Source organism: Crocodylus siamensis, chromosome 5, assembly GCF_052110815.1.
Source record: "Crocodylus siamensis isolate JL-2025a chromosome 5, ASM5211081v1, whole genome shotgun sequence".
In the NCBI taxonomy this organism is placed as follows: Eukaryota; Metazoa; Chordata; order Crocodylia; family Crocodylidae; genus Crocodylus; species Crocodylus siamensis.
Genome location: NC_143399.1, coordinates 54,800,063 through 54,812,955, shown reverse-complemented (window position 1 = coordinate 54,812,955; position 12,893 = coordinate 54,800,063). Strand labels below are relative to the sequence as shown.

General features: G+C 44.3%; 1 protein-coding gene across 5 annotated transcripts in view; it reads right to left on the bottom strand.

The window, feature by feature from the left end:
* Positions 1-12,893, bottom strand: part of HMCN1 (hemicentin 1) — a 356,272-nt gene that overhangs the window by 112,746 nt on the left and 230,633 nt on the right. For all 5 annotated transcript variants that reach the window (XM_090048332.1, XM_090048334.1, XM_090048335.1 and 2 more), the window contains exon 47: positions 8,621-8,734. In XM_090048332.1, coding sequence (XP_089904458.1) covers positions 8,621-8,734 — 114 coding nt within the window. The remainder of the gene's footprint in view (positions 1-8,620; positions 8,735-12,893) is intronic.

Sequence of the window (12,893 nt, the reverse complement as noted above, 5' to 3'; positions counted from 1 at the left end):
TGGGGCAGGGGGCTGGACTCAATGATCCTCTGAGGTTCCTCCCAGCCCAAATGTCTATGAAATCTATGAAACCTATTTATGTGTGCACATAAATGAGGCAAATACAAATTGGCTGCTGTGGGTGTATACCAACATGATTTCAGTGCAAATTCTATTATTCATGCTAAGACATTATTAATGGCACATTATTGCGCCCAGGCAAATTAAGAATAGACACACCTTTCAATACTTGCTGTATTGGTAAAAAAACTCTTGTGGCAACAATTGGGTGCCCTAGGAAAATAGCTGGGGAAAAAAAAGTCTATGCACCAAAAGTATACAACTTTTACTATGTCATTGTCATTAAAGCACTACCCGATGTGGATGCAGTGATAACTGTACACAAGTACTTTATAGTACAGGTATTTCTATACAAGAAGGGAACTAAGTTATCAATATGATATCCTTAAAGTGATTTTAACAGGTGAAGGATGTACAAGTATATCAATTAAAAAATCACCATCCTTAACTGTAGTAGCTATGCCAAACTGAAGAAAGGAAGTCATAAGGAGGACAAGCCAAGTTCTCTAATGTACAACAAAGAGTTTTTTGGGAAAAAAGAGTTTCATAACTGGAAAGGAAGAAGGCCTAGGGTAGGAGCCAAATTTTATCTCATGCAAGTAGAAATAGCGCAGGATTGAGTCCTAGACAGCTTGATGCATCAGAAAGACATGACATCCATATACACATATACATTTACACATCTACACATATACACATACATATATATAGTTTAATAGCAGTTGTGACAGTAATTTGGAAGTGAAAGATATTTTTTTTTAAATCGTGTCAAGGTCATTTCATTTGAGAAGAAAATAAACTAGACCAGATCTTTAGTATTTGATAAAGAGAACAAAAGCTTAATATGAAAAAGCAAGAAAATAAAAATCAAACAAATCCGTCTCAAGCCATGACTGAAAGCTGGAAACACTAGTTAATAGTTAGCAGATAAAAATGTTTGGTGGGGTGATTGTTAACTGGCAGACTCAGCATGTCAGTGAGCAGGGAGACATGGCTAATACCTTCACTCCTGCCAAATGTGATGGAGTTATAGCCAAGCTCTCTTACTGTGAGTGCATGAGCAACGCTAAAAACGCTTTTCTCAGAGTCCTGCTGTTGATATGACTAGACAAAAACACAGACTTAGGACACTCAAAAAAAAACTCAGCTTAAATCAGAAAAGTTCTGAACTGGTTTGAGCAGAGCTGGGCCAACTCTTACTAATCACAAATAAATAAAACAAATTACCACATTGGCCCCAAACCAATATAGTACAGTAAAATATAAATATCAAACAATCCAAGCCACCCAGGGAAATATGACATCACCACACAAAGATCTCATGCATGTATAATATGATAGTTCTTGTCACATTAAGCTTTCTATACTCATTGATTTGCCAACATGTCTTTGTGCTACAGGCAAATTTACTGAAGCAAACATCAGCTTGATTTCCAACTGTCAGCAGAACAATAAGTTGTTCATATCTCTTTAGCACTCGCTATTACAGATATTTGTTTAACTTCCTGTATACTGTGTATCTGACGACTGGCATTCCTGTCACTTTCCTTTGAAAAACAACAACAAAAATTGGAATACAACAAAAAGTAATAAAACGGGCAATGGAATTTTCCATATCACCCTAAAATAGGGTTCAGATCCCTTTCTCTCAGTGGCAAGCAAAGCCTACTGTTGTGAGGCTCTTATTCCATTGCTGATTCCTTTCTGTGAAGGGCAAGTCTAACAGATGAGAACAGGAAAGTAACGAAAATTGTTATTGCTTTGTCTTCCTCTATATTTCCATGTTTATACTTGCCTTCTTACTATAGCCCTCTTAGGCTAGGGACAGACATTACACAAAAATCAGTTCAAGTGATCAGAAACTGGTTTAAACCTGTAACAGAACAGATGTTCAGTGCACAGAAACCAGTTTGAAAATGGCTGAAACCAGTTGTAGATAAACCTGGTTGAGTGTAGTATCAGACTTAACTGATTTGTCTTAAACCAGTTCATACAATGTGCGTCCCAGACCCCCTGCTGGTTTAAGTTAAATCAGACTCCCCCAGCATCCTGGCATGCTCTCTGGACTACCCGGGGCTCCCTGCTCCACAAAAGGGCTGGCCCTTCCCCTCTGATCCCTGGCTGCAGCTCCAGCAGAAACTGCAGGCATCTGCCTGGATTCTGCTCCCTCCTCTCCTCTAAGCAAGTATTCCGCCATCCCCTCTGCCTTACAGAGACACCCAGCATTAGCTAGCAGACAACATGTTGGCTGTGGTCTGTGTTGTGACAGATGTGACAAAGGTAGAATCAACAATGTCCCCCTGTTGTTTTCTTAATGGGGTGATAAACATTGAGTTAGGTGTGATAAACACTGTTATCAATTCCCTGCTGGGCTGGTTGCTGGTGGGGGGCCCTCCCAATCAGAGTGTCCTGCCGGGGCCTGGCCAGGCCCCCATAAGCTCAGCACTGTGAAAGAGTAGGGAGGGCTGCTCTAACACCCCCAGCTTCTAGCCTGAGCCACTGCAGGCATGTGCCTGTATTTTTTCACTTCAGAGGGGATGTCTGTATCATTACTAACTGGTTTAGCCTATCCAAGTTAGACTAACCTGAAAAGATTGAATCAATTCAGGCTCAGGCTTTTTGAATGTCTGTCCCTAGCCTTACTGTGCCATCCGTGCTCCTTAGGCAAACCTGAAATGACAATTATAAATCACCATTTGGAGACCAATTTTAATTTGACTATCCCTAGCTGAAGGAATGAGAGCAGGAGCTAATCAGCATTTCAGAAAATCAGAATCTTTTGGCTTTATCTCAGAAATGTAGCCACTTACCAGACATGTGTCAGGATACCTGATAAGTATTCAATGGGTGCATCTACACATGTGTTTCACTGCAGAGTTGACTAACTGGTTCTGCAGTAAAGTGTTACCATCTGCATGTGCATTGGTATTAGGGCAAGGTAATCTAATTAACTCTGCTGTAGGATACTACTGTTGGGAAAGAATACTACCTTACAGCAGAGTATTTAACTGTGATGCAATGCTCGTGTAAAAAATTACCAGTGGAAATTGCATTTGGTCATCCCAGGCAGCAGGGGATCAGACTTCTGCCTGCCACCTAGCCACACAGGTCTTCACGTTCAGCACTTTTGTGCCCCAGCCAGCCCCTCCACCACCCAATGTTACCACCCAGAGCCTGGGGCCGACTCCCAGAGCCTGCTGCCTGCTCTGCCCCGGCTCAAAATGCTGCTGTCCTGGATGCACAGGTAGACACTGAACCCGAGAGCAGTGTACCCTGGCTCAAAGTGCTCTGGAATTTATCACATCATACTAACTGCACATACAGATGCACCCACTGAACTGGTAAAAACAGCTACTAATCTAAAAATAGCATAATGGCGTAAGCTATCTCAAACTTGTCTATATTTCTGAATCCAAGAGGAGTGGTTGCTCCTCAAGGGAGCAATCCTGACAGCACAAGGGATGGCCATTCCATTTTGGAGGAAGGGTAGCAAAAGGGCACAGCAACCCCCTTGGCTCAGCAGGGAACTTGAGGACCTCCTATGCCTCAAAAGAGAGACTTATAAATGATGGAAGGCTGGAATTACCACCAAGGAGGAGTACTCAGCACTGGTCCGTACCAGCAGGGAGCAGATCACGAAATCCAAGGCTGCAACTGAAGTCCATCTGGCTTCACATATAAAGGATAACAAAAAATCCTTTTTCAGATATGTAGGGAGCCGGAAAAAAGCAAGGGTAACATTGGACCCCTGCTGAACCAAAATGGGACAGCTGATAACTGACACCCAGGAAAAGGCCAATCTGCTTAATGGGTACTTCGCATCGGTCTTTCATCAGTCCAATGGGCTCGCCCTGCTTAGCAAGATGTGGGATGGCTAGGGTGAGGGTGTATTTATATCCAGCATCAGTGTTGATCTAGTAAAGGATCACCTTGAGAGGCTGGACACCTTCAAGTCAGCTGGTCCTGACAGATTACACCCTAGAGTACTCAAGGAGCTGACAGGTGTCATAGCCCAACCAGTGGCAAGAATATTCAAAAACTCGTAAAGCTCAGGTGAAGTACCTGAAGACTGGAAGAAGGCCAATGTGGTACCCATCTTCAAAAGAGGGCAGAAAGTAGGTCCCAGGAATTACAGGCCAATCAGCTTGACCTCAATCCTGGTAAGATTCTGGAGAAAATTATCAAGGAGACCCTTCTGGATAAGATTTCAAAGATTTCATAGACATCAGGGCTGGAAGGGACCTCGGGAGATCATCGAGTCTAGCCCCCTGCCCAAAGGGCAGGAAGTCAGCTGGGGTCATAGGATCCCAGCAAGATAAGCATCCAATTTACTCTTGAAGGTGTTCAATGTAGGTGCTTGAACCACCTCCTCTGGCAGACTGTTCCAGACCTTGGGGGCTCGGACAGTAAAGAAATTCTTCCTTATGTCCAGCCTGAAACGGCCTTGCAGGAGATTGTGACCGTTCGACCTAGTCATCCCTTGGGGCGCTCTGGTGAACAAACGTTCCCCCAGATTCTGGTGGTCACCCCTGATAAACTTATAGGTGGCCATCAGATCACCCCTGAGCCTACGCTTTTCCAGGCTAAAGAGTCCCATGTCTCTCAGCCTATCATCGTAAGATCTGTTTTCCTGACCTCTGATCATGCGCGTGGCTCTCCTCTGGACTCTCTCAAGCTTCTCCACATCCTTTTTGAATTGTGGAGCCCAAAACTGGACGCAGTACTCCAGCTGCGGCCTCACCAAGGCCGAGTACAAGGGAAGATGGCTGAAGGGAACATGCTGAGGGATAGCCAGCACAGGTTTGTTGTGGGTAGGTCTTGCCTGACCAATCTCATCTTCTATGACGAAGTGACATATCACCTGGACAAGGGAGAAAGGATTTACGTCATACATCTGGACTTTAAAAAAGCCTTTGATCTGGTGTCCCATGACCACCTCATGGAAAAACTGGCCAACTGTGGCCTCGGCTACACCACAGACCGATGGCTGGGATATTGGCTCCGAGGTTAGACCCAGAGAATAGTGGTCAATGGTAGTGAATCATTATGGCACTCTGTGATCAGTGGCATCCCCCAAGACTCTGTCCTTGGACCGGTTCTCTTTAACATCTTTATCGATGATGTGGACATTGGTGTCAGAAGCGCACTGGCTAAGTTCTCTGATGACACTAAACTTTGGGGCATAGTGTCCACACCTGAGGACAGGCTTGACCTGGATAAACTTAGTAAGTGGGTGGATACTAAACTGATGACGTTCAATACCAATAAGTATAAGGTACTCCACCTCTGGGAAAAAAACCCGCAGCACATTTATAGGCTCGGTAGTTCTACACTTGCTAGCACCACTGCTAAAAGAGACTTGGGGATCATGATTAACCACAAAATGAACAATGTAATGTCACAGCTGGTAAAGCAAACAAAACTCTGGCTTGCATCCATATATGCTTCTCAAATAAATCTCAGGATGTCATCCTCCTGGACCTGGTCTTGGCCACTGGGGATGACCTGGTGACGGGACTGCAGGTCCTTGACCACCTGGGTGACAGTGATCATTGCTTGCTGGAATTCAGCACCCAGAGCAGGGTGTTGAGGCTTATACCAAGACTAAAGCCCCTGACTTCAGAAGGGCCAACTTCATCAAACTTAGATTAGTGGGGGAGGCACTGAGGGCCCAAAAGGTAGAGGATATGGGAATCCATGAGGGATGGTCATACTTTAAGGGGACGATCCTCCAGGCTCAAAGTGTGATAGTCCCCAAGAGAAAGAAGGGGGGTCAGAGTGCTCTGAAACCTCCATGGCTCAGCAAAGGCATTCAAGAATGCCTGAGGGCCAAAAGAAAGGCGTACACCCGGTGGAAAGGAGGGGCTATCACCAAGGAGGAATACTCCTCCTGGGCCCGTGAGTATAGGAGGGCTATTAGGAAGGCCAAGGCGGGGGTGGAGCTCAGGCTAGCAACCAGGATTAAGGACAACAAAAAGTCCTTCTATTAATACATTGGGAGTAAGAAGAGGGTACCAAGTAATGTAGGGCCCCTGCTAGACTCAAATGGTAATCTTGTGGCTATGCCAGATGAGAAAGCTGAAATTTTTAACAAGTTCTTTGCCTCTGTTTTCTTGGACAGGGACCAGGACAGCTCTCCCACCACAGGTAGGGATAATCTTGGTGATAACACTGTCAGGCCTCGGGTCTGCATAGATGTAGTTAGGGATCTTCTGGAAGGGCTGGAAGTTTTTAAATCTGTGGGCTCTGATGCCCTCCACCCACGAGTGTTGAGAGAGTTGGCAGGGGTCATTGCTGTGCCCTTGATCTGGCTGTACAAGTGATCATGGTCCACAGACCCAGGCGCCCAGAGATTGGAAACTAGCTAATGTGGTCCCCACTTATAAGAAAGGGAGAAAGGAGGACCCAGAAAACTATAGGCCCACAAGCCTCACATCAGTCTTAGGGAAAATCCTTGAAAAAATTATCAAAGAACACATCTGTAAGGGGCCAGCAGGGGAGATCAATCCCAGGAGAAATCAACATGGGTTCATCAAAGGTAGGTCCTGCCAGAACAACCTGATGGCCTTTTATGACGAGGTAACTAAATCCCTGAATGATGGTGTCACTGTGGACGTAGTCTTTCTGGACTTTAAGAAGGCCTTTGACACTGTCTCTCATCCCATTCTTGTTAATAAATTGAACGACTGTGGCATTGATGCCTACACAGTTGGATGGGTCAAAAACTGGCTGATGGGGCACACCCAGAGAATGGTGGTGGACAGGTCGTACTCAACCTGGAAGGATGTGAATAGTGAGGTCGCCCAGGGCTCGGTCCTTGGGCCTACACTGTTCAACATCTTCATCAGCGACTTGGACAAGGGGGTGGAAAACACGTTGTCCAAGTTTGCTGATGACACCAAGATGTGGGGAGAGGTAGGCACGCTTGAAGGGAGACAGAGACTGCAATTAGATTTAGACAGACTACAGAAGTGGGCGGATGGTAATAGGGTGGGGTTCAATGTAGATAAATGCAGGGTGCTGGACCTGGGGAGAAGGAATCCACAGCTTACATACAAGATGGGGAGCTCCCCCCTTGTGAGCACAGAGGTAGAAAGGGATCTTGGAGTCATTACTGACTCCAAGATGAACATGAGCCTCCAATGCCAGACCGCAGCCAGCAAAGCCAACCGCACCTTGTTGTGCATCCAATGATGCATCTCAAGCCAGTCTAGAGAGGTGATACTCCCCCTCTATGCAACTTTGGTCAGGCCACAATTGGAGTACTGTGTCTGGGCACCGCACTTTAAGAAGGATGTGGCCTGCCTTGAGAGGGTTCAGAGGAGGGCCACCCACTTGGTTGGAGGGCAACAGGGCAGGTCCTATGAGGAGAGGCTGAGGAACCTGAATCTGTTCAACCTCAGCAAGTGGAGGCTGAGTGGGGATTTGGTGGCTGCCTACAAACTCATTAGGGGAAATCAGCAGCAAATAGGAAGGGCCCTATTCCCCCGAGCAGCACCTGGGGTGACAAGGAACAATGGCCAGAAGCTGCTGGAGAATAGGTTCAGGTTAGAGATTAGGAGGCACTATTTCACTGTTAGGGTGGCTAGGATCTGGAACCAACTTCCTAGGGAAGAGGTCCTCACTCCTACCTTGGGTAAATTCAAAAGGAGTTTGGATGAACACCTGTCTGGGGTCATGTGATCCCAGTATGTGCTCCAGCCAGTGGCGGGGGGTTAGACTAGATGATCTGTTCAGGTCCCTTCTGACCCCAAACTACTATGAAACTCCCACTATACTCAGCTTCAGTGAGGCTGCAGCTGGAGTACTGCATCCAATTCTGGACTCCACAATTCAAGAATGATGACAAAAAGCTTGAGAGGGTCCAGAGGAGAGCCACATGCATGATCAGAGGGCAAGAGAATAGGCCTTATGAAGAGAGGTTGAGAGCCATGGGACTCTTCAGCCTGGAAAAGTGCAGGCTCGGGGGGACCTGGTGGCTGCTTTTAAGTACATAAGGGGTGTGCATCAGGACCTGGGAGAACGCCCCAAGGAAAAACAAGGACCAACAGTCATAAATTCCTCCAAGACCATTTTAGGGACATAAGAAAACATTTCTTTACTGTCCAAGTCCCCAAGACCTGGAATAGACTCCCTGCAGAAGTGGTGCAGGCATCTACTCTGGACTCATTCAAGAAACATTTGGACACTTATCTTGCTAAGATCCTTTGACCCTAGCTGACTTCCTGCCCCTGAGGCAAGGGGCTGGACTTGATGAACTTTGAGGTCCCTTCCCAGCCCTAATCTCTATGAACTTTTTAAAATAAGTCATATGATAAGTGACAATTAAGGAATTATCATATGCTATAATTTTCTTTATGGAGTGAAAAATAAGCAGCTATTGTCTCAAACTAGATGTGACTTTTATTATAAAAAAACCTTCAGACACAACAAAGTTAATCTTATTAGACGTGGGGTTTTGTACTTTAATTTTTTTAAGTGGAACTACTTTTCCAAAGACTCTTTTAAAACTGCATGTGAAACATGATGCATTTTTTCTATATTTGACAAATGTAATTACCTATAACTGAAAGGTCAAAATGCTTCCTCTTTTCTCCTGCAGCATTAGTTACAACACAGGTATATTGACCAGCATCTTCCACTTTACTCTGAGTCAAACGCAGAGACCTACCACCTGAAGAGAAAAAACAAGAAGGTATAATTGTCAAAATTAAAATTTATTTTCACATTTTCCATGCTTTCTTTTTCTTCTAGCTGCTAGATAAAAACTCTCATAAATAACAGGAAAATCTAACTATGGACTTCAGCCTCAATCCTAGTCTGATCTTAACTTTGATCATGTGCCTCTTACCCTAAAGTCAATGGGATTGGTCATCTATATCGCTATATACAAAGAGAAAAAATACCTTTTTTCAGTTTTAACATTAATTGCTAATGTTACCAGTAATAAGAATAGGAAAATAATAATCAGATGTCACTGCAATAATTTACAACAATTATGGTTGATCAGTTGCCAGGGAAGCTTTATGGAGCATGTCAGAGATGTTAGTTTCAGGGGAAGAGAAGCAATAAACACAGTAGTGGTAGTATTGACTACAGGGCATACAATCCCCTTGCTTCTCTATGCATTTCTCTGCCAAAAGACCCATTCTTTTTGCTTGTATCTTGGGAGGGAAAAGCAGAAAATGGAAATATCAACTGGAATTTAAAGGGAAAAGAAGTATGAATACAAAGATGCATGCCTACAGTGTTCAGAACATCTCCCATTTTCTTATTGGCAATTCTCACATAAGCAGTAGCTCTCACGAAATCTGAATAACAAGCTTTTATTTCAGCCAACAAGAAAGAGCTCTTCAGAACTTGCATGTAGTGTCTGGGTAATGGAATATATCCTGATGACTAATATTTCTGGTCAAGAGATTTGAAGCAAGGAATTGCTGTATAGATCTGTCCATGTTCTAAAAAAGTTATTTTATTTATAACTTTGTTACATATTAAAAACTATTATCTGTTTTAAGGCATTGTGAACACTAAGGGTAGATGTGACAGGATGGAATTTTTCTTGTTTTCTAAAGGAACGATATCAAAACAGGCTCAGAGTGAATGGAAGTTGTGATGGCCAATGATGAGAGTGTACTCTGTCACATGCCATAATAAGCATGGTTTTGATCTACAGAACTGAAGTATTGCTTTGGCAGAGACAAAACCTGAAACACTTGAGAGCAATAATTAAGTATTCTTTCCCCCATAGCTTTACAAACCAAAGCAAAATCTCACATTTCTTGTTTACCCATTTAACTACCCAGGAAAACTGCCCATTGTAGCGGTGAATGGGCAGGTTTCTACTCCCACTCCTTTGAGGGTATAAAAAGGGTATAAAGTATGGCTGGAAACAAGACATGCAAGTCTTACATGCTCCCCTCAAGCTTTCAGGGATAATTTGGGACTTTCCATGAATCATCCCTTCCTATCCCATAGTGACTATGGAGGTGATGACATCAGTGTGGGTGTATCTGGATGTGATTACATGTGCATTTACTGCACAGTAACATGTTATGCTGATGGGGGCTCCATGTGGCTCAGCCCCAGCTTACGCTGCACCCAGCTTCTCCCATTGGCAGTGTCCTGGAAGCAGGGAAGTCCAGTGCTTCCCTGGTGTTGCAGGGAAACCAGCGCTGGTAGCCGGGAGCAGACATAGCCCCAACCCTGCCCAGGCTGAGCCGACAAGAGCAGCTCACTCCAGGGAAAGCAGTGCCAGGTGCTCCGGACAGATGACGCAACCCTAGCCCTGTCCACACTGTGCTACCCCTTTCCCCTGCAGGGAGGTGTGGGAGTGCCTTTCCTTGCTGCCAGAACTGTCGCTCCAGCATCTTCAGCAGCATGCACCATGGCACCTGGCAACAGCGTGCTGCCCCATAGGCTCAGCTCCATCTAGTTCAGCCCACATAGTGTTAAGGAAACTATTGTGATGTTGCCTTACATTTCCTTACATGCCCATTATTACTGCGCCATAAGGCATCTACACATGGCTTTACTGCACAGTAACTACTTGGGAGTAAATTTGCTGCCTACATCATGCAGGTAGCAAATGTAATCCTGAGTAGGCGTAAGTAACTATAGTTATTGCACAATACGAGTGCACATGTGTAGACATGCAATCTTACTCTGCAATAATTTTTGGTTACTATGCAGTAACCTAAATTACTACGCAGTACTGGTGCACATGCAGATGCTCCCTCTGTCATTTAAAAGAATGGAAACAATTCGCCCAGAAAAGGCTGTTCAAACTGATCGTATTCAAAGGAATGCCAGTGTTAGCATAAAAAGTGAATTATTACTAGATAATAACCAGATGCCCAACCCCTCTTCCTACATGCTATGCATAAGAATGAGTAGAAAACTGCAAATAGGACTCATTTTTTTCTGTAAAAGTTAACTACTTCAAATAAATTTTAAAATTCCCCACCCCCAAATCTTCAAATCCAAACTAAAAATGAACCTTGGTGGATTTGAAAACAGTTTGGTTACATTTTTGCTTTCCATTATTTTTGCATGTTCATATTCTTCAGACTTTCCAAGTTTTCAGCAAGATTGAGAACAGGAGGGCTAGAATACCCTGAAAGGGACTGCCTTTGACTGGTATGTCAGCTGCAGCACTGGAAATATCACAAAAATCTGTTTCCAGGAGTCTAACATTGGAGATCAAAAATGAGAGAAACATCCTAATTTTTTGTCAGCTTTTCCCAACCAAGCTCTGATGCCACCTTGCTACAGGGCCTGATATCAAAGCAGCTGAAATCAATGCAAAGACTCTCACAGACTTCAATGTGTTTTTTATTGGCGCTCTATACATTCCTATTGTTAGCTTGAAAGCAGATGAGTCAATTAGGTAAGTTATCAAAGAGCTACAATACACAGAGCAGTATTGAAATGGACAGTTCTGCAAGGGCCTGCTCTCTCTACCTTCTCCATGGTATTGGGAAAATGTGGCTTTCAGGAATGAGTACAATAGTCCTTTCATTTTAGACATCCCATTAGGCACCCATTATAAAGTGTAAGGTGCCTGAAGTGGATTAAAATTAGAAGACAACACTCCCACAGCTATCACTCTGATGTTTGGCCCATCAAACTGGATAATGGCTACAGAGTCATGAAGTTTGACTGTCCGCGGGGTTGGATACAATGTACCCGAGGGTGCTGAGGGAATTGACAGATGTGACTGCGGAGCCACTGGTCAATATCTTTGAAAACTTGTGACAATCAGGAAAGAATGAATGGAAAAGGGCAAATATAATTCCCATCTTTAAGAGAAGGAAGAAAGTGGATCCAAGGAACAACAGACTGGTCAACCTCACTTCAGTCCCTGGAGAAATCATGGAGCAGGTCCTCAAAGAATCTATTTCTAAGCACTTGGAGCAGAAGAAGGTGATTAGAAACAGTCAGCATGAATTCATCAGGGGCAAGTCACACCTGACCAACCTGATTGCCTTCTATGACAAAATGAGTGGCTTTGTGAATGTGGGGAGAGCAGTGGACATGATATCCTTTGAGTTTAGCAAGGCTTTTGATACAGTACCACACAACACTCTTGCAAGCAAGCTACAGAAGTATGGATTAGATGAGTGGACCGTAAAGTGACTAGAAAACTGGCTGGATCATTGGGCTCAAAGAGTAGTAATCAATGGCTCAATGTCTAGTCACCAGCCAGTATCAAGTGGAGTGCCCCAGGGGTCAGTCCTAGAGCTGATTTTGTTCAATATCTTCACCAACAACCTGGAAGATGGTATGTAGTACACCCTCAGCAGGTTTGCTGATGACACCAAGATGGGGGAGTAGTAAATACACTGGAAGGTAGGGTTAGGATTCAGAAAGACCTAGACAAATTGGAGGATTGGACCAAAAGAAATCTCATGAGGGACAATAAGGACAAGTGCAAAGTCCTGCCTTTTGGGGAGCTAACAATCACATGCACAGGCTGGAGAAAGCCAACTGGCTAAGCAGCAGCTCCACAGAAAAGGACCTGGGAGTTACAGTGAACAATAGGCTGAATATGAGCCAACTGTGCATCATTTTTGTGAAGAAAACTAGCAGCATACTGGCTGCGTTACTAGGAATTCTGTCAGCAGATCACGAGAAGTGTTTATTCTCCTCTATTCAGCACTGGTGAAGCCACATCCAGATTACTGCGTCCAGTTTTGGGCTCCACTACAGAAAGGATGTGGACAAATTGGAGAGTCAAGTTGAGTGCAACAAAAATGGCTAGGAGGCTGGGAAACATGACTTATGAGGAAAGGCTGAGGGAACTGGGCTTACTCAGGCTGGAGAAGAGAAAA